The 18,002-nt window shown below is 43.2% G+C and overlaps 1 protein-coding gene across 1 annotated transcript in view; it reads left to right on the forward strand.

Annotated features, from left to right (window-relative positions):
• Window positions 1-18,002, forward strand: part of LOC125704237 (myotubularin-related protein 13-like) — a 128,774-nt gene that overhangs the window by 100,115 nt on the left and 10,657 nt on the right. Inside the window, exons 19-30 of the mRNA XM_048969635.1 lie at window positions 65-333; window positions 1,861-2,024; window positions 2,269-2,342; window positions 4,595-4,790; window positions 5,235-5,362; window positions 6,705-6,880; window positions 7,529-7,656; window positions 7,735-7,936; window positions 9,467-9,663; window positions 10,004-10,141; window positions 12,592-12,669; window positions 15,446-15,609. Of these exons, the coding sequence (XP_048825592.1) occupies window positions 65-333; window positions 1,861-2,024; window positions 2,269-2,342; window positions 4,595-4,790; window positions 5,235-5,362; window positions 6,705-6,880; window positions 7,529-7,656; window positions 7,735-7,936; window positions 9,467-9,663; window positions 10,004-10,141; window positions 12,592-12,669; window positions 15,446-15,609 (1,914 nt within the window). The remainder of the gene's footprint in view (window positions 1-64; window positions 334-1,860; window positions 2,025-2,268; window positions 2,343-4,594; window positions 4,791-5,234; window positions 5,363-6,704; window positions 6,881-7,528; window positions 7,657-7,734; window positions 7,937-9,466; window positions 9,664-10,003; window positions 10,142-12,591; window positions 12,670-15,445; window positions 15,610-18,002) is intronic.

The following is an 18,002-nucleotide window of genomic DNA, read 5'->3' on the forward strand; positions in this document are numbered from 1 at the left end:
TAAAGCATTTGCCACAGCTGTATAAGTTTGATGGCATATTAGTGCCCCCTCCCCCATGGCACAGGAGCGGGGCCTCCCCACCCCAGCTGGCACCGAGCGTACGGCCATGGACCTGGCGGCAGAGCAGCTGTGCTCCTGGCCCGGCCTCAGCAAGGAGAAGCAGCGGGAGCTGGTACAGAGCGAGGAGAGCACGGTGTTCAGCCAGGCCATCCACTACGGCAGCCTCATGGTCTACCTGCTGGTGCCGCTGGACGTCAGCAAGAACAAGCTGCTGCGGGGCACACCTGCCGCCGACTGGGAGACCACCAGCAACAGCGTCATCACCACCAACAGGCAGGTGGCCCCTGCCATCTGGCTGGGTAAACCCCTCCAATGAGCATGATGTGTGTAACCACTCTGGGCAGGGGGGCACAGCCATAAGAAAATCTGGTAATTCTTTACTTAAAGCAGTCATGTAAATGCACTACACATTCCCTCATGATCCATCATAATGCACTCATAAATTCATAATATAAACACCATAAATACTTTAAAAATATTTATAGAAAGGCATGCCACATGTTTATTATGCATTATGAATGCTCTGTGAAGCTCTCTATAATGCACTATAGATACCTTCATAATATAGTACAAATCATCCTAAATTCTTATACTGACCATTATAATGTTTTTTAAAGGTATCTACAGTGCATTATCGATCAAATCTTCACAGAGCATTCATAATGCATAATACACATAATACACATGGCTATGCCTTTGATAAATATTTATAGCTGTGTTTATAATACTTTATGAATGCATTATAAGGTATCTATAATGCATTTATATTACTGCTTCAAATAAATAAATAAATGGGGTTAAGGGTTTTGCTCTAGGGCCTGATGGTGAATTCACTCTACCAAGCCTGGGTTTTGAACCTGTGACCTTCTAAGCATAGGCACTGTGTCCTAACTTGCTAAGCCATACTGCCCCCCCCCCTTTGGAATCTCCAGCTTGTACCATCGTTTTATATTTTTCTAGCTTCTTCCATCCAGCCTCGGTCCTGTTACTTTCATAGATGATTCCTTCCAGTTGACAATTTTGTTGATTGAAGTTACACAGGACAGTAAGGGGACTTTTCCCATTCTACCAAAAGAAAGAAAAGACGAGTGAAACTGACTCACCAAGCTCCACAACAACAGTGTGTGGGAGTGGGGAGAATTTCCCTTAGACTTTATTCCCAGAAAGTAGAGCTATCCTGCCAAACACATTTCCTCTCGATCTGCCGAACAGTAGCTCTTTTGGAGTCATTTACTTTTCACAGCTTTGCTTTATTGCGATGAATGAGCATTTATTTAAACACATCAGTCGTTTTTCTAACTGAATGGTTTCCTAGTAAATTAAAGCAGACTGTTAAGTCACTGTTTGAGCCACAGAGCTGCGTAACTCCAGATCCCTAGAAGATGGCTTTGGACCATGAGACTTGGGTCTATAGCACTGGTTGAGTCAGGAGGGGAGCAGACCCCCCCCCCCCCCCCCACCCCTCTGGTGCCCCTATGGCTGAAGAAACATTACTAAAATGCACTTGAATGAGTGGCCTTCTACTGGAAAGAATGTGATGCAGTGCCTTATAAGGTGCCCTTACAATGGCCTACGTGGCCCCTATAGGTACCCATGCAATATAAAGAAGGTGCCATTATGAAGTGCCCTTCTAGTAGGCACATGTCAGGCAGTAGATGGCATTATTTTCTCACCCCTGTGCTTCAAACAGTCCATCACTGGTCTATACCCCAAGTACACAGTCCTGTGCATTTCCAGCATCACCGTCGACCATGTGGCATACCTTTTAAGATATGTGTGTTCACGTGTGTTTTGTAACAGCATTGCAGGAAGCGTGGCAGAAAGCTTCGATGCGGAGAGTGGCTTTGAGGACTCCGAGAATAACGATATCGCCGTGCGGTTCATCTCGCGCTTCATTGATAAGGTGTGCACAGAGAGCGCGGTCACTCAGGACCACATCAAGAACCTGCACAGCATGATCCCAGGTAGGTAAAAAAAAAACTGGAAGGTGGCAGCAAAGGAGTCGCGGAGCGTAATGTTTACTAAGTGAAAGAAGTGAAAAATGTTTTAGATCAGGTCCCTTTATTTTGATTGAAAGATGGCCAAGGCTGCCACAGATTAGTATAGATTAGCTTGGCATTGCATTGACATTACTGCTAATTACTAGCAACCCTCAGCAAAGGGAACTTTACAGTTAAGCACATTAAGTCCTCATATGTCCTGGCACAGGTATCGTGGCCATGCAGATGGAGACGCTGGAGGCTGTTCATCGTGAGAGCAGAAGGCTCCCCCCCATACAAAAGGCAAGTGTCCATCGTAGAGCTAATTCCCCGGCTGGGAATGTACCGTGCACAATGGTACTCCATTTTGTTATGCTTATGATGCCCAGCATACGGTAAACATACAGAGTGTAGTTTATCTGTCCATCACTCGGGGAGGTGTAACTGCAGCGTGGACTGTAGCGTGCCTGTGTCTTGTCATTTTCCAAATAAACATTGTTACTCTGATTTGTAACAATGTTCCCAGATACATATCAACTGTTACGAACTGTTTCGCGCCATCGGTATAATGTCTAGGGATGGAGGGGCATTAATAACATTTAAGTGGCGGACAGTAGGATGGGCCTCCCGAACAGATAGTCCACGCACACATACTCAGTTCTGCAGCCGGGGAGTATAGAGTATATATATATATAAAAATGAAATAAATGTGCCGTCTATACTCCCTGGCTGCAGAACTGAGTATGTGTATTGAGTTAGAGAGCCCTCCGACCCAAATTGCCAGAACAGAACAAGCCGGGACAAACGGGCACATTATAGACGGCAGACAGCGGGGAAAAAGCCGCCATCCTCCTTCTGTGATTCCCGGGCAAGATGTAAGATGGCAGCTCCTCCTCTCCAGCACGATGATTGGCCGATGGAAACACACGACGTCATTGGATGACGAGCCGACGGAAGTGAGCTGGATATGATTTGCTGCCAGACAATTAAGGACCGTCCTGTGTTAACAAAACAAGCGCACAGCGCACATAGACAGACTCACACCCGCACAACCAGCACAGCTACGGGCTCCGCAAGTAACATGAACAACTCTGGGTTAATCCAGACTCAGAATCACAGTACTGAGTCTCAGTGGGTCCAGTGAGTGATCAGACCAACTAGCAAGATCCCACACCTTAAACCTGCCAATTATTTGGCTGCAGAAAATTAAGGAATTACTTAAATTGTGTATTTTGAGGTTTAACCTTCTCAGGTTTGATTTGTTTTGTTTAATTGTTTGTTTGTTTGCTTTTTAATGATTATGAACTTTAACAGTCAACCCTTCTGCATCTTGACTTGCCATCACGCATTTGATATATCACAGGGTCAGCATAAGAAATGAAATGTGAATTTTTTGGGAGTTTTGTAAAAGCCACAGATGACATAGAAAAGCTTACTAACTCATAAATGCATGTGTAGTGTATGTACAGTGCTGGTTTGCAGGATGCCAAATGTGCTTACGGCAGCCTCTCGTGATATTTTGCAGTGATCTCACAGTGATCTTATGGTGATCGTTGTATCTCACGTTTCTTGTATCTTTTCGCTTCACTTCACTCTGCTCGCACGCTCGCTTTACGCAAAACCTTTACGTGATTTTTCCAAATTATGGGGGGCAAAAATGTGTGAGAGCTAAACTGATGACCCAAGATCCCTAAATCATTCCGGAGAGTCCGACTGCTTTTCTTTTGAAGGCGCTCAAAGAGTCGTATAGGACAGTGACCCCTTCAGCTGGTCCATCTTCTCAACACAGCAAATTCGGCCCAGAACCGGGTGCGTGCTGATGACATTAGCGCATTCCGCTGCTGCAGACACCAGAGCACCTCGTTGACCCCCCATTGCGCAATTTGGTAGTGGCCTCCCATGGGGAGCTGTGGTGTAGGAGTCCGTCTGCCTCTCAATGTGTTTGCTGCATCCATCACTTTTCAAGAATGCAGCGCTTGTGATAAAAGGCTGAAATCAGCAGAGGATTAGGAGGAAAGATGGGGGGAAAAAAAGAGGAAAGCCAGAAAGCCAGCTTGAGAAACATCCAGACGGCGTATTTTGTGAGCACCCTTTGCTGAGGAACCAAATGACCACTTTGCACCATCCATGGAATGGCGCTGGCCATTAACTGCCCTGCTTCTTGTGTTTGTTTGTCCGTTCGTCTCCGGGATGTGCAGAACACATTGTCTTGGCATGTCCATGCTGTGGCAGTCATGTAATCAAGCGGATTCCACTGCATTTCATCGTTATTAAATAAATTTAATTGCTTACATTTCCAGGAAGCTTTGCAGGCCATGTGTTTTGGATTGAGGGATTGTTTCAGTTGCTATTCTTACTGACAAAAAAATGCAAACTTGTGTTTGTACCCGAGTGTCATTATAAGGTGCATAATGAGTCTGAATCATTTGTTTACCGTGATGTCAGGGTTTATGTACGGGCAGTGCTTGAGTGGAATTGTGGGTAGGATGTAACACTGCTACAGTACTCTCGTGTCTGGGTTTGGGTTTGTGATAGTTTTCTCATCTTCACTACAGCCCAAGATCCTCAAGCCCCACTTGCTCCCAGGAGAGAAGTTCATCTCTGAGGGTCTGCGAGTGGTCCTCGACAATGATGGGCGAGAAGAAGCCACAGGGGGGGTTCTGGGTGGCCCACATATCCTTCCTGCAGAGGGGGCGCTCTTCCTTACTACCTACCGTGTCATCTTCAAGGGAACCCCTCTTGACCCTCTAGGTACATTATCTGTTTGGTTTCAGTTATCAAGCTGTGACAATAATGAAATGAGACTAAATGCAGATCCTTCATTGTATTCGGAATCAGAGTTATTGTCCAAGTAAGCTCACACACAAGGAATTTGACTCTGGGTGTCAGTTGCTCTCCTGTGTACCGGTCGATTTACATACAGTTAAGTCGGTTATTGCATACAGTCTGATGGATATATACAATGTGCTTGAGTGGCTCATAAATACAAAAAGTGTAAGAGTGCATTAGGGCTCATTAGTATGACCGCATAATGCCAAGAATACCATCTGTGGCACTGTCTTCGTATCTTGGTGTAATATGCAGTGAAATGCGTGATGATATATATTGTATTGCATGTTGCATACATTTGTTTACACTGTGAAGGAAAGTTGTATTCAGTACAGCTGAAAGGAGTGTCTGGCCTGTGCTTGGCAGTGGGCGAGCAGCCGGTGGTCCGAAGCTTCCCCGTATCCACCCTGACCAAGGAGAAGAAGATCAGCATCCAGAGCCAGCTGCAACAGAGCCTGCAGGAAGGCCTGCAGATGCGCTCCGCCTCCTTTCAGGTAACACCTTCAACCAAATAGCCGTCGCAGGCTGAGGACAGAGGCATGTTCAACTTATGCATTATGATGCGTGGGATAAAGCCGTACAGCCGTCTATGGCTTTTCTGTGATGTTTGGGTGTCATTTTCAATCAATTCTTTCAGCTTTTAAAAGCAGGCCTTCTATAATCCTTGATCAGCCTCACAAAATCCAATTGTAAGGTTATTCAGGAATTGTGAATTGTCCTAAATATAGTCTAACCTTTTTTTTTTTTGGTTGTGAACAAGCACCACTTTTCATTTTCCCTATTTTAAGCATTTAGTACATTACCTTAATAAGTTAATGTCTGTGTTTGTCTCTGGGTGAGGATATAAATGTATATCAGGCAGCATCGTAGATAAGTGGATATCGTAGCAGCAGCTTCACACTTCCAAGACTGTATCAGTTGTCAGTTTTGTGTGCATTGACCCCAAAATGCCCCCAAAGTGCGGTAACACCTGAAACTTCCTTACTTTTGGGGACACTTCTTCAGGTCCCCATTTGGATAACCTCAATTTTATAAAAAGCTATGACTGCAATCAAAAAACTAAAAATACCAAAACGTCTTGTATTATGCTTGGTTATTTGTGGCTAATGTTGAGGCTGGGTGGGGGTTAAGGTTGAGGCTAGGTGGGGGTTATGGTTGAGGCTGGGTGGGGGTTAAGGTTGAGGCTGGGTGGGGGTTATGGTTGGGTCTGGGTGGGGGTTAAGGTTGAGGCTGGGTGGGGGTTAAGGTTGAGGCTGGGTCGGGGTTAAGGTGTCTTTCCTCTTGCTATTCTGGGTTTTTTCTGGTTCTACAGGTGAATTGGACCATTCATGATGTTCTCTGTGTTCCCTTGAACAGACATCAGATCACAGCCCTAAACGGATGGGCGTGTTTTAATGGAATGGTGTTTGGATAATTCTGTGTCATATTAGTTCCAGTCAGAAACAGAAAAATATGTTTTACACTCACCCACATGTGCTTGCTCTTTCACAATGTGCAGAGTGCTGTAAAAGTTTTATTGTTCATTCCTATCTTTTTTAGTAACTCGGCCCATAAAAACACATTCTGGAGGGGGTCGCCCTCATCTATGAATGCACTGCTCTTCCAGCCACTCCCAGCCAACAGGCGTGGTCTGCATTGCAGCTCTGTCCCTCATTAAGCTGTAAATTGTACTATGGAGAGCCTGACCAGAGGTCACTGAACTGCCATGTCAGAGAATATGAAGGGTAGACCCTGAGAGAAAAGTGCAGATTGGCCTTAGCTGGAATGTGACTTCAGTTCCTAAAGAAAGTGACCACATGCCTTCATCCAGTCCTTCTGCTGTCTTTTACTCCAAAGCTTACCAAGGTGGCATTTGATGAAGAGGTGAGCTCAGAAGTGGTGGAGATCTTTAAGAAGCACCTCCAGAGGATACGCTGCCCGCAGTCCATCTTCAGCACGTTCGCCTTCGCTGAAGGGCAGACCATGCCCCAACTGATTCTACCTAAGCAGAAGGAGAAGAACATCGGCTTCCGGTTGGTCTGAACTGGACAGACAGACAAACACACACATACACGTGTTTGTATTCATATCTTTGTGGGGACTCTCCATTCATTTCAAATCCCTAATCCCAACAATGACAACCTTAACGCCTACAAAATACAAGACTTTTGACATTTTTAGTTTTTTGATTGCAGTTACAGATTTTTTTTTATAAAACTGACTGGAAAAAAACAGGTCCCACAATGTGAAAAGCACAGGTTTTTAGCACATTGTGGGGACATTTGGTCCCCACAACATAACCCACATTCACACATGCACACCCACAAACACTTGTATGTTGTATTCATATCATTGTGGGCCCTGTGCATTAATTTCTCTGGGCAAAATCCTACCCCTACCCAGCCCTAACCTTAACCATAAGTAACCAAAGTGGCATTTTTGGGTTTTTGATTGCATTCTCAGATTTTTATATTTAATTGCAGTTATCCTTGTGGAGACCAAAAAAATGTCCCCAGAAGGTAAAAAGTTACAGGTTTTATTACATTGTAGGGAAATCTGCTCCACACAATGTAATAATTACAAAAACACACACACACTTACACAAACTTCTGTTTCCTCCAATCAGCCTCACTGTTTACAGCCTGCCGTTTGTTCTCTTCCAATTGGCAAATCCCCTGCAGCACACTTTCCAAAACGATTGTGAGAGGAGCCAAAATGGCGGGAAAGATTACCATTGGGCGCCCGCACGTGGGCAAGAAAAACGAGAGGGGTAGTCGCATGACCTATCACGAGGACGACGATATTTCAGGTGAGTGTCCCACCTCCTATTGGCCCGGGCCCAGACCACCGCGAGGCCCTGACCTCTAGTGTGGCTCCCGGCATATAGCGTCCGACGATGGGGAACCTCCAACCTGTGGCACCCTCAAGACTTCTGACAAGTCCACGATGGAGCAGCTGGTGGAGCAAGCCTTTTTCCGGGACTTCCAGCGACTGGGCCTTGGTGCTGTTACTGCCAGCTCCTCACGAACCAAGGCCGGCGAGCAGTTCCGGGTCACTGCTGTCAACAGGCTGTACTCGCTGTGCCGGAGGTCAGTCTCAAAATCATATGGGGTAAAGGTGCTGATGGGATGTAGAAATTTAGAAATTTTGTTAAAAAAAATCATTATATTTTAACTAAGTTGTTAACTTTGGTCTGCAGGCTGGTGTGACATTTTCAATTCAAGACACATCTGCTCACACATACTCACGCATTTACATGTATGAAAAGGTTGCGTTAACTTGTTAATAGTTTGTAGGGTTTGCAAACTACCCCAGTGCTTTTGATGTAGCTAATTTTAGGTTTATAATGGAATAACACATATTTGCTGTAAGATTTCTTGTGTGAGTGTGAGTCTGAAAGCGTATCACCCCAGATATGTGAGTTGGCAACCCTGAAAACGTACGTTTTTTAAAATTGAGTTGATTTGTATGAAAAATAACATTGCTTTATACAGTTGTTGCAAAACGTAAACTTTGACGAACAAAAAATCACCAATAAACTATGTCGTTTTAGCCAACATTTTAAAAAATACTGCATTTGAAAACTTTTCAGTTGTAGGATTTCAGGACTGAACAGTCGCTCTTAGGAACATTACGGCTTTTTGGCTGAGGGTGTTCGATTCGCTGCTGTTATTAACACTAATGACACATTAACACGAACAAAAGGGCTGTATACACCAAAGTACGTCTGGCTTGGAGGTTAAAGGAGTTTGATATTCATTAGTTTGGGAAATGGCCGGTTCTAGTGTTAACTGGGTAGTTCTGTCTTTAACCATGCACCTTCATGAAGGCAGCGGTGCATATATATGCCGATTTAATTTGCCACTATATATATGTAACCAGGTTATTTCCATTTAATGTGTATAATTACATAAAATCAGTTTATTTTGAATTTGTTCATTTTTCAGCCGTGACTTGCCGTCAAAGTGTGTTTAATAGAAAATTCACAGAACGCAGATTAACCGGTTACATATACTATATAAGGACAAGTATTCGGATTACAACTGAAGCTTTGAAGAAAATCCATCCATCCATCCATTTTCCAAACCGCTTATCCTATTGGGTCGCGGGGGGTCCGGAGCCTATCCCGGAAGCAATGGGCACGAGGCAGGGAACAACCCAGGATGGGGGGCCAGCCCATCGCAGGGCACACTCACACACCATGCACTCACACATGCACACCTATGGGCAATTTTTTAGCGACTCCAATTAGCCTCAGCATGTTTTTGGACTGTGGGGGGAAACCGGAGTACCCGGAGGAAACCCCACGACGACATGGGGAGAACATGCAAACTCCGCACACATGTGACCCAGGTGGAGACTCGAACCCGGGTCCCAGAGGTGTGAGGCAACAGTGCTAACCACTGCACCAGCTTTGAAGAAAATAAAATACTTAATTTTTTATAAATAGGCTGTTGTATAATTAAAATGTTGACTTATTGCGCTATTAGCAGTTTAGTGCAAATCCATATCGTGGCACACAATCACACCAGTAATGACTATTTCACCGTCAGGTTATCAAAAACCGAATGACCCGTCCTTTGGTGGTATGACCCTAACCCCCCCGCCCCCCGATACAGCTATCCTGGGCTGCTTGTGGTGCCCCAGTCGGTGCAGGACAGCAGTCTGCAGAAAGTGGCCCGCTGTTACCGCCATAACCGCCTGCCTGTGGTGACCTGGAGACACCCTCGCACCAAGGCTGTGCTACTCCGCTCCGGGGGCTTCCACAGCAAGAGCATGGTGGGGCTCTTTAAGTCCCCCAACACCGCTTCCACAGGTATGCTATTAGGTTTCTCATTATGATGGGTAAAATAGCTGTCCAGCGGGTTATCATTTGGTACTTTTTTAACATTCGATAGCTCTAATGATCATGCAGAATTAACTATGACAATCATATTAGTGGTTATTGCAATGGTAATGGTGAATAAATAGTGACTCATAATGAAGGTATTGTTTCAAATGAGTGGTAACTCATATAAGTGATATGAGGTCCACTATTCATATATTATATCTCTATTGTTACACAAGTCGTAGTCTTCATAGCCCATATGCATTGGCTGATGAGAGTGTCAGAGGACTGAAATAGATGACATTCTTGTTGGTTGGTGCTCTCCAAGCACCGGTTTCCTCAGAGTCTTCCAGTAGCCTGGAGCAGGAGAAATACCTGCAGGCCATACTGAGCTCCATTCCAGCCTGCCTCAAAAAGAGTAACACAGACAACCCCAGAAACTGTGATCTGACTGGTTTGTCCCCAGGTAAGCATGCTCTGATTGGCTTTTTCCCAGGTAAGCAAAATCTGAGGGCTTTGCCCTCAGTTAAGCACATGATGATGATTTTTTTTTTTTAGTGATCGTGGGTAGAGTGGTGCCTCTGAGGCTAAGAATCTGCGGCAACAAGTTGAAGGTTGCTAATTAAAATTCTGTGAATGCCAGGAGTGATCCTACTCCAGTTATTATGTCACAGTGGGCCTGCGTTCATAGTGGGGTTCAATTTTATAACCACTGTTGTTCTTAATTTGCATTAATGATATTGACACCAATAAATACAGTAAACTGGTTGAATTTGCAGACGACGCCAAGGTGGGTGGTGTAGCAGATACTGATCTACTGTAGCAGCACAGAGGTTACAACAGGATCTTGATTTAATCCGCGACTGGACTGATACCTGGCAGATAAAATTTTACATAGATAAGTGTAAGGTAATCCATGCAGGGGGCAGAAATATAAAGTACAGATATTTTATGGGTTCCAAATAAAATAAAGGTAGCTGATTATGAGAAAGACCTCGGTGTGTATGTTGATGCTTCCATGTCCCACTCTGGCCAGTGTGGGGAAGCAATTAAATAGGCCAATAGGATGTTGGGTTACATCTCTAGGTGTGTGGAGTTTAAATCACGGGAGGTGATGCTACGATTATTATTCGTATTATTATTACGATAATTCCTTGGTAAGACCTCACCTAGAATATTGTGTGCAGGTTTGGTCACCATAACTTAAGAAGGACATTGCAACATAGGGCTACAAGAATGATTCCTAGTCTTAGAGGAATGTCTTATGAGGAGAGGTTAGCTGAGCTGAATCTGTTTAGCCTCGAGCAAAGGAGACTAAGGGGGGACATGACAGGTATATAAGATTCTAACAGGCCGGGATGCTGTTCAGCCAAATGTCTATTTCAATAATAGTTTAAATACTAGAACTCGTGGCCATAAGTGGTAATTAGCGGGAGAACATTTTAAAATGAATATGAGGAAGCACTACTTTACACATCGTGTAGTTGGAGTATGGAATAGTCTTCCTGCTAGTGTAGCGCAAGCTAAAACCCTGGGTTCCTTTAAGTCAGAGCTATATAAGATTCTGACAACTCTGAGGTATTAGTTAAGTTCTCCCCAAATGCGCTTGATGGGACAAATGAACCTCCTCTCATTAGTATATTTCTTATGTTCTTATTGGGTCCTTCAGCAAGTCTCTTAACCTGCAGGTGCTTTGTTCTGGGTACAACGTTAATCTGCATCCAGCGTTACAAGCAGGTCCTCCAACTAACAGGGAAAATGTGGGAGTTGGTGGCAGGATTGACACTCTAGCCACCAGAAAAAACTCATGCTAGTCCATTCACCTAGTGTGGTGCTGAAGTATCACCCACCGCAGGGCTGCACTCAGGTTCCCTTCCCTGAGGTGGTTTGTTGTGTGGTGGGTGTGGCAACGCACTGTAATCAGCGCATGCTCCTTACCACTGTGTGATCAAGTATCTGGATAGACTAGGATTCCTCATCTCAATACATAGAGTGTTCAGATAAAGGCAAATACTATTTGCAGAATGAAACAGGTTTTCTCTTTTATTCTTACGAAAGTGGGATTGTTTTCTCAGAGTTATTGTGAAGTTTTTGTTTTCGGCTGTTATGTGGCATTATTTTGCTCAGGGTTAGGGCTGATGTTCCTCGTCTGTCTGTGAAAGATTTCTCAGCTACTCATACCTTAGACTTACATCTGTTTGTGTTGTGCTGGGAAGGGCAATCCCCTGTTATGCAAGAGGAACAGGAGATTACGAGGTCACCAACCATCCACTCTTTGGTTCATTGGTTCTGATTCTGTCTCCACAGGCTTAGCTGAGTTCATTCCTCTTCCACAGTACAAACACTCTGCACGCCGGTCTTATCACAGCTATCTCCTGTCTTGCTACAATAAGTCTTTGTCTGTGGGAACTGGAGTAAAACATCTCCCCCTCACCCCCAATCAAAAAAGGGAACATCCACTTTTTGGCACCAATAAAGTGGAACCGGGAGGTGAAAAAGTATCCGGATAGACTAGGATTCCTCATCTCAATGCATGGAGAGTTCAAATAAAGGCAGATACTATTTGCACAGTGAAACAAGTTTTGTTCACGGGTGTAATCTGACAGTGGTACTAGTGTTTGCTCCAAAAATCTGAAACATAACTCTGGAAACGATGTGTCCATCCTCATTTAACACCAAAATCCCTCTTTTTGCTACCTTAGCATAATTTAAACCTAATCTTGCAGATTTATATCCATTATCTACATCTTTTTGGCTTACCTGTGATCACTGAAATGCAGAGAAAGAAGATACTATTCTGACATGGGCAGAATTGTAAGAAATTAAAGGTGTCTTTGTTATTAAGTGAAGCCTTTGTCTGATTGTCTCTACATGGTATTTCTCTTGATTGAAAAATGTTTCTGCTGTTTAATAAAGGCAGTGAAAGACGGACGCCCAGAACACCAAAGATGGCGCCCGTCCACTTGGACATTCCTAACAGCTTTGCTCGAGGGGGTAAGGCATTTTTTGCTTTGTTATGGTCAATTAAAATAGTTAGCCTAGTAAATCACTTGCTGGTTGTAAGGCTGCATCATTTGATATAGTAACATTGCTGTGAATTTTTCTATGCTCCCTTTCCTTCCATGGTATTGAATAGGCATCTCTTGGTGTGATAGTAGTGGCTCCAAAAAACATCGGTCTTGTTCAGTCTATAAATATAGCCTACCGTTTCTGAGTCATTACTTGAGTTTTAAGTTTTTCAGTTGTGCATTTAATCCATAATCTGCCGTACTGGTAACCAATTGATTTACTTTTTATCAGTCTACATCTTTATTTAGAGACTGTGTTTAATAGGCCTAACTGTTGGGCCTCTTGGACTAGTCATCTCTTGTCACCAGATCTGTCTCTGTTAGTCTTGGCTAAATCTGAATGCTTTTCGGACAACATAACTGGAATTAGCAGATGTTCCCCTCGAACTGCTGGAGAGCACAAGTTGTGCTTCAGCAAATGCAAACTGCCAGCCACCTTAAGGTCAAGTGATTTCAGCCTTGGAAGCTGTGTCTGTATAAATATTTGAAATTCTGCATGGACAGAAAGCACTAAGCACGCCTTGGGGGTCGCATTCCTTTCTTTGCAATTATATAGGTTGTATAGATTAAAATTATTTACTGCGGTCAAGTCCACAAACGATCGCATAGCGTACTCTCCTGCAAGGCGGAAAACAGGAATGTGTCTTTCTGGATTCCTTTGGAAACCATAAGAAAGTCATGGCTCCAGATGTTCCTGCTGACTTAGGATGCTGCCTGACTGGTGCTGTCCGCTAACAGGGGTCCCGTCCCATATAGCTTTGCGGTATTTTCTCACCGCTATTTAGTCTCGGGAAAATCCTCAGAACGCTGTTATTGTAAAAGCTAATCTGACATGACCCTGATGTCAGATCTGCACGCCGGAGTGTTTCACAAGGCAGTGTCTGTGTCAGGCTGGGCAGCCCGACCCATATCTGTGAATGTCGCATTCAGAGCATGCAACTTTTTCTGGTCCTTCCCGGGGACCCGAATTACATGCTTAAAGCTCAGGGTAGGATTCAGCTTGTTTCCAAACTTGTCTGTGAATTTCATTCCTCCATTACAAAGCCTTGATCTTAAAAAACGTAAATATAATGAGCCATTAATACTAAGATAATCAATTAGCCACATGAGAACCCTGGCAGATGTGTTTAGGTTTAGCTCACTGACACTCCTGTCTGTGTCAAACACAGAAATTAATTTGTCTTTGTGAAGGTGCTAATATGCTCTATATACCGTTTGGTGAAGCATGAACTTTGGCTGCAAAGGTGCATGAATTAAAACAGGGTGGTAACATTTTTGTTAGAAAATTTTATTTGTGCTAGGAAATAAAGTAAATATTATGAAGCAGGACTATTTAACAGCTTAATACTGACAGGGTTAAGGTAAGATCCAGGCCCTAATCATGGTTACCACAAGTTGAAATTAAATGGCAATGTAATAGTAAATATATGTACCCAGTGGAAGTTAATGATGCTATAGTAACAACAAATTGTAAGACAGGTTCATGCTTATATCTGTGTTATGCATTGGATAGCCCCAACCAATCCCCCCCACCATTACATGCTTCCGCTGCTTTTATCTCAGGATTTAGTACGCTTTTGTTAACTAGTGATTTTATGATCAAAGTATTGGTGAATAAGTAGAGAATAATGGAGCTAGTGCTGTTCAAATGAGCTGTAACTTAATGTCACTGGTGTTCCGGAAAACTGCACTAACATCATCACCCTGGGCCCATTATTCAGGTTCTGTGTTTTTTTGTAATAACTAGTTTTTTTTGTTTTACTTTTAGTGAGGTGTCCTCCCTCTTACACCATGCAAACACATCGTGTCCTCATGCCCCCACCTGTCTCCCTCTCTCACTGGGCCATTTTTACAGTAGACCGGCCGTACAGCATGGCTGACGTGTTTCATCATGCCAGATGTGTTGATCATGGGAGATTTAGTTTTTACCCCATTGGTGGCAGCTGGACTCCAGACTGTCATTTCAACAGCAGGTTCTTCCGCTGTTACTAACAGACGTAGTGTTACGGCTGTGGCTGTATCTTGCCATGGCCGAGCCGGACTGGAGTTTTCAGGGAGTCGGTGGGAAAACGGAGTACATTTTCATGGACAGTCTCTGATTGCATACTGCAATTCACTAATTCAATGAATATTCTCTATTGAAATTGTATCCAAAAGTATATCAAATTAAAGTAACACAAAAGTGAACCCAGTGTTATCAAGACAGGAAAATAACGTTACTATTCATAGCAGTTTCATAAATCTGCTGTTACCCTATGAGCCTGTAGTGTGGTATAATCCACATACGCCTACAAGGGACTTCTATTCTGAAAAAAAAGAAATCAGTACAGCAGCGAAAAGAAAGCCAAACAGGAATGCTTGTTTGGAAACAGCTTTTAACTGAATTTGCTGCTGTGAATGTATTTATTAATCAGATACCACTGGACGCACCTTTTAAATTGCATTTGAACTCATTAGCATTACCATTAGCTCACTCATAGCCGGCATTCAGTGACCTGCTGGTGACTCTGGCCACACGGCGGCATTAGCTTCTCCGTCCTCACATTAGCGTATTCGTGTTCAGTCCTGTGAAGGCTTTGTAGATGCAGAGTTTGCAGCAGCGTAGTCAGACTTGCATAGTGCCAGTGTAACGTACCTTCATGCTGTCTGCACATTAACCTTCGCGTCACACTGCCCCCCCCGCCCCCCCCGCCCCCCCATAGGCGTCTGGGCCAGCATCCGCGCCAGCAGCCGTTTCGCCTCCCACCCCGCGCCGGCTGAGGCGGCGTCGCGGCTGGCCCCCCCAGCGGGCAGCGAAAACCTGCAGGCCCAGCTACTGAAGGAGCAGGCTGCCCTCTATATCTTCGGAGAGAAGTCCCAGCTCAGGGTAAGTGGGGGGGGGGCTGCAAGTTTTAGTTCCCCTTGTAGTACCTTCTGTGCCAGGCTCACTCTTCATTTCTTATCGTACAATATTTATGGACTGTGGGTTATCAACAGTCATGGATTAAAAAACGTATTTTGTTAACCAACCAATCCGAAGCAACTGGCTCTCAGTTCTAAACAGTCATATCAGTAAGAAATATAAAATTATTTATACTATTTCTCAAAGTATATATTCTTATTTGGTTAACCTTTTTAATAGTATGAATAATACTTTTGGAAAAATCAAATTTCCAGAAGTTGCTGTTTTTTTGTGTAAATTGGGAAAGGATATTCTGTCCTATTCTGGCAGAGAAGAGTCATTAATAAATTTGTGAATGGTTTGCTTATCAGATTCACATTTTGACACAACCTTCACATGCTCCTTTTGTCACCTATAAAAATATGATCCTTTCTTCTGATTCCTCTGCCGGTTTGTACCGTTGAAATGTTTGTATAAGCAGACAGAGAACACAAAGAATCGATGATCAGAATTTCTGGCTTAATGTCCCATTCTGGATTATAGAGATCACTCACAAGCAGCCCATAAAATGAACCTGATGTAGTGAAATATTAACGGGATCAGGTTGGGTCCTGAAAATGTTGCGAAACAAAGTGGTACAAATCGGGCACCGTCGTAAAAAACGCCATAAAGTGTGATGCTGTGCATGTGCAGACATGGAAGGTACAAATCGGCGTGCACTGATATTTCAAACAGCAATTGTAATGGGAATAACGGCTCTTTGAAGGAACCCGGATCTTTCCAAGAGCTTTTTAACAAAGCAACTCATTGTTCTTTTTTCTTTTTTTTTCCCAAGGTGCCATAATTGCTAAGTTGGTTTTATGCCAAAACGGGCGTCAAGATGCACACACCTCTGTGGACGACCATCCGTGATCCCGAATGCTTTTATTCCTACCAGTGCGCCAGACAAATAGGAAAAGAGATACGAAAATAAAAACTGCAGCTAAACAAGAACTATTAATATTCCAAAATCCCTAGAAATAAAATTATTAAAAGCTAAAGCAAAATATATAACTATATATATTTATATCTGTAAAACTAATGAAACCATACCGAAAACTGAAATCACATTAGATTTCATTTGAAAATAAACAGTTCAAAATTAAATTAAAAAAAAAATGACAATAACACTCATGCAAAAATACACATGGGGTATTGCTATACAAATGTATTTTAATTTAGTTTGGAGACTTTATAATCCAGTAGCACAGAAATGCATAAATGAGGATGTTTTGGGACTTTCTCAATTAACCTTTCTTTACATCCGCTAGCCATTTTTGTTATTGTTCTGGGGTGTGTTTCCCAATAATGATGACTCTTAGTGTCTTACAAAGACTCTAAAGATATATCTTGAGAAAGGTATTTCTTTTCCTACATTCTCTTAATAGATTGCTTTAAGGCAATGGTTCTCAAACACCACACTGCTGATTACCTGGATCAAGTGTATTCAGTAAGTCAGAAGCTGAAAGACAGCTGGGACTTGTGTGTGGGGCAGGGATAGCAGGAAAACAAGCAGGGCAGTGGGGCCCGAGGACCGACTTTGAGAACTATTGCTTTAGGGAGAGCTTCTTAAGTGTGACCTTAATAGGCGCTGGAACACCTGATTGGTTGATGTCAATGACTCAAGAATTGATTATTCCCTCCATGCAGCACCTGTTTGACTGCCGCATGAGAGACAATGGTGTAATATAACACTGCAGGAATCCTTCAAAATATTGCATTAATCACAAGTGGGGAGAACAAATAAAATAAAAAATTAACAAATTGAATCATCTAACCTTAAATATTTTCGCTGATTGGGTGCCAGAACCTGCCTCCCCAGATTGTAGTATCACAAGTTAATTTTTTATTTGTTCTATAAAACATCTGCATGCACCAATATATGCGTATGTCATTGATATAGGAGCAATGGCCCAATAGACAAAGGAGAAGTTGCATTATTGTCTTAACATAAGAGAATGTCCTATGCGTTTCAGTATTGACCACTAGGGACTATTTCAGGGTGCTTTTCTGGGAAGTATATTTGACTTGCGTGTAGATGATCCTGTAGCGTCAACTCTTATCAACCTCATGAACCAAAGTTTTGATATACTGCGACCTTAGCATCTTTAGAGCGTTGTGTGCATTCCAGGGGTGTCGGCAATAGGAGTAACATGTCCACCCCAATATCAGCAGAACGCCCCACTCCTTATTTCCCCATTAATTAATAAATAAATACATAATCAGCAACATGTTCCTTATCTTTTATTATGAATCGGCACATTACTGAGGCCAACACATTCGGAGCGCAAGGACAAAACCCATTGATAATTTTAGTCATGTATCAGACAAAATCATTT

This window comes from Brienomyrus brachyistius, chromosome 11 (genome assembly GCF_023856365.1).
Source record: "Brienomyrus brachyistius isolate T26 chromosome 11, BBRACH_0.4, whole genome shotgun sequence".
Lineage (NCBI taxonomy): Eukaryota > Metazoa > Chordata > Actinopteri > Osteoglossiformes > Mormyridae > Brienomyrus > Brienomyrus brachyistius.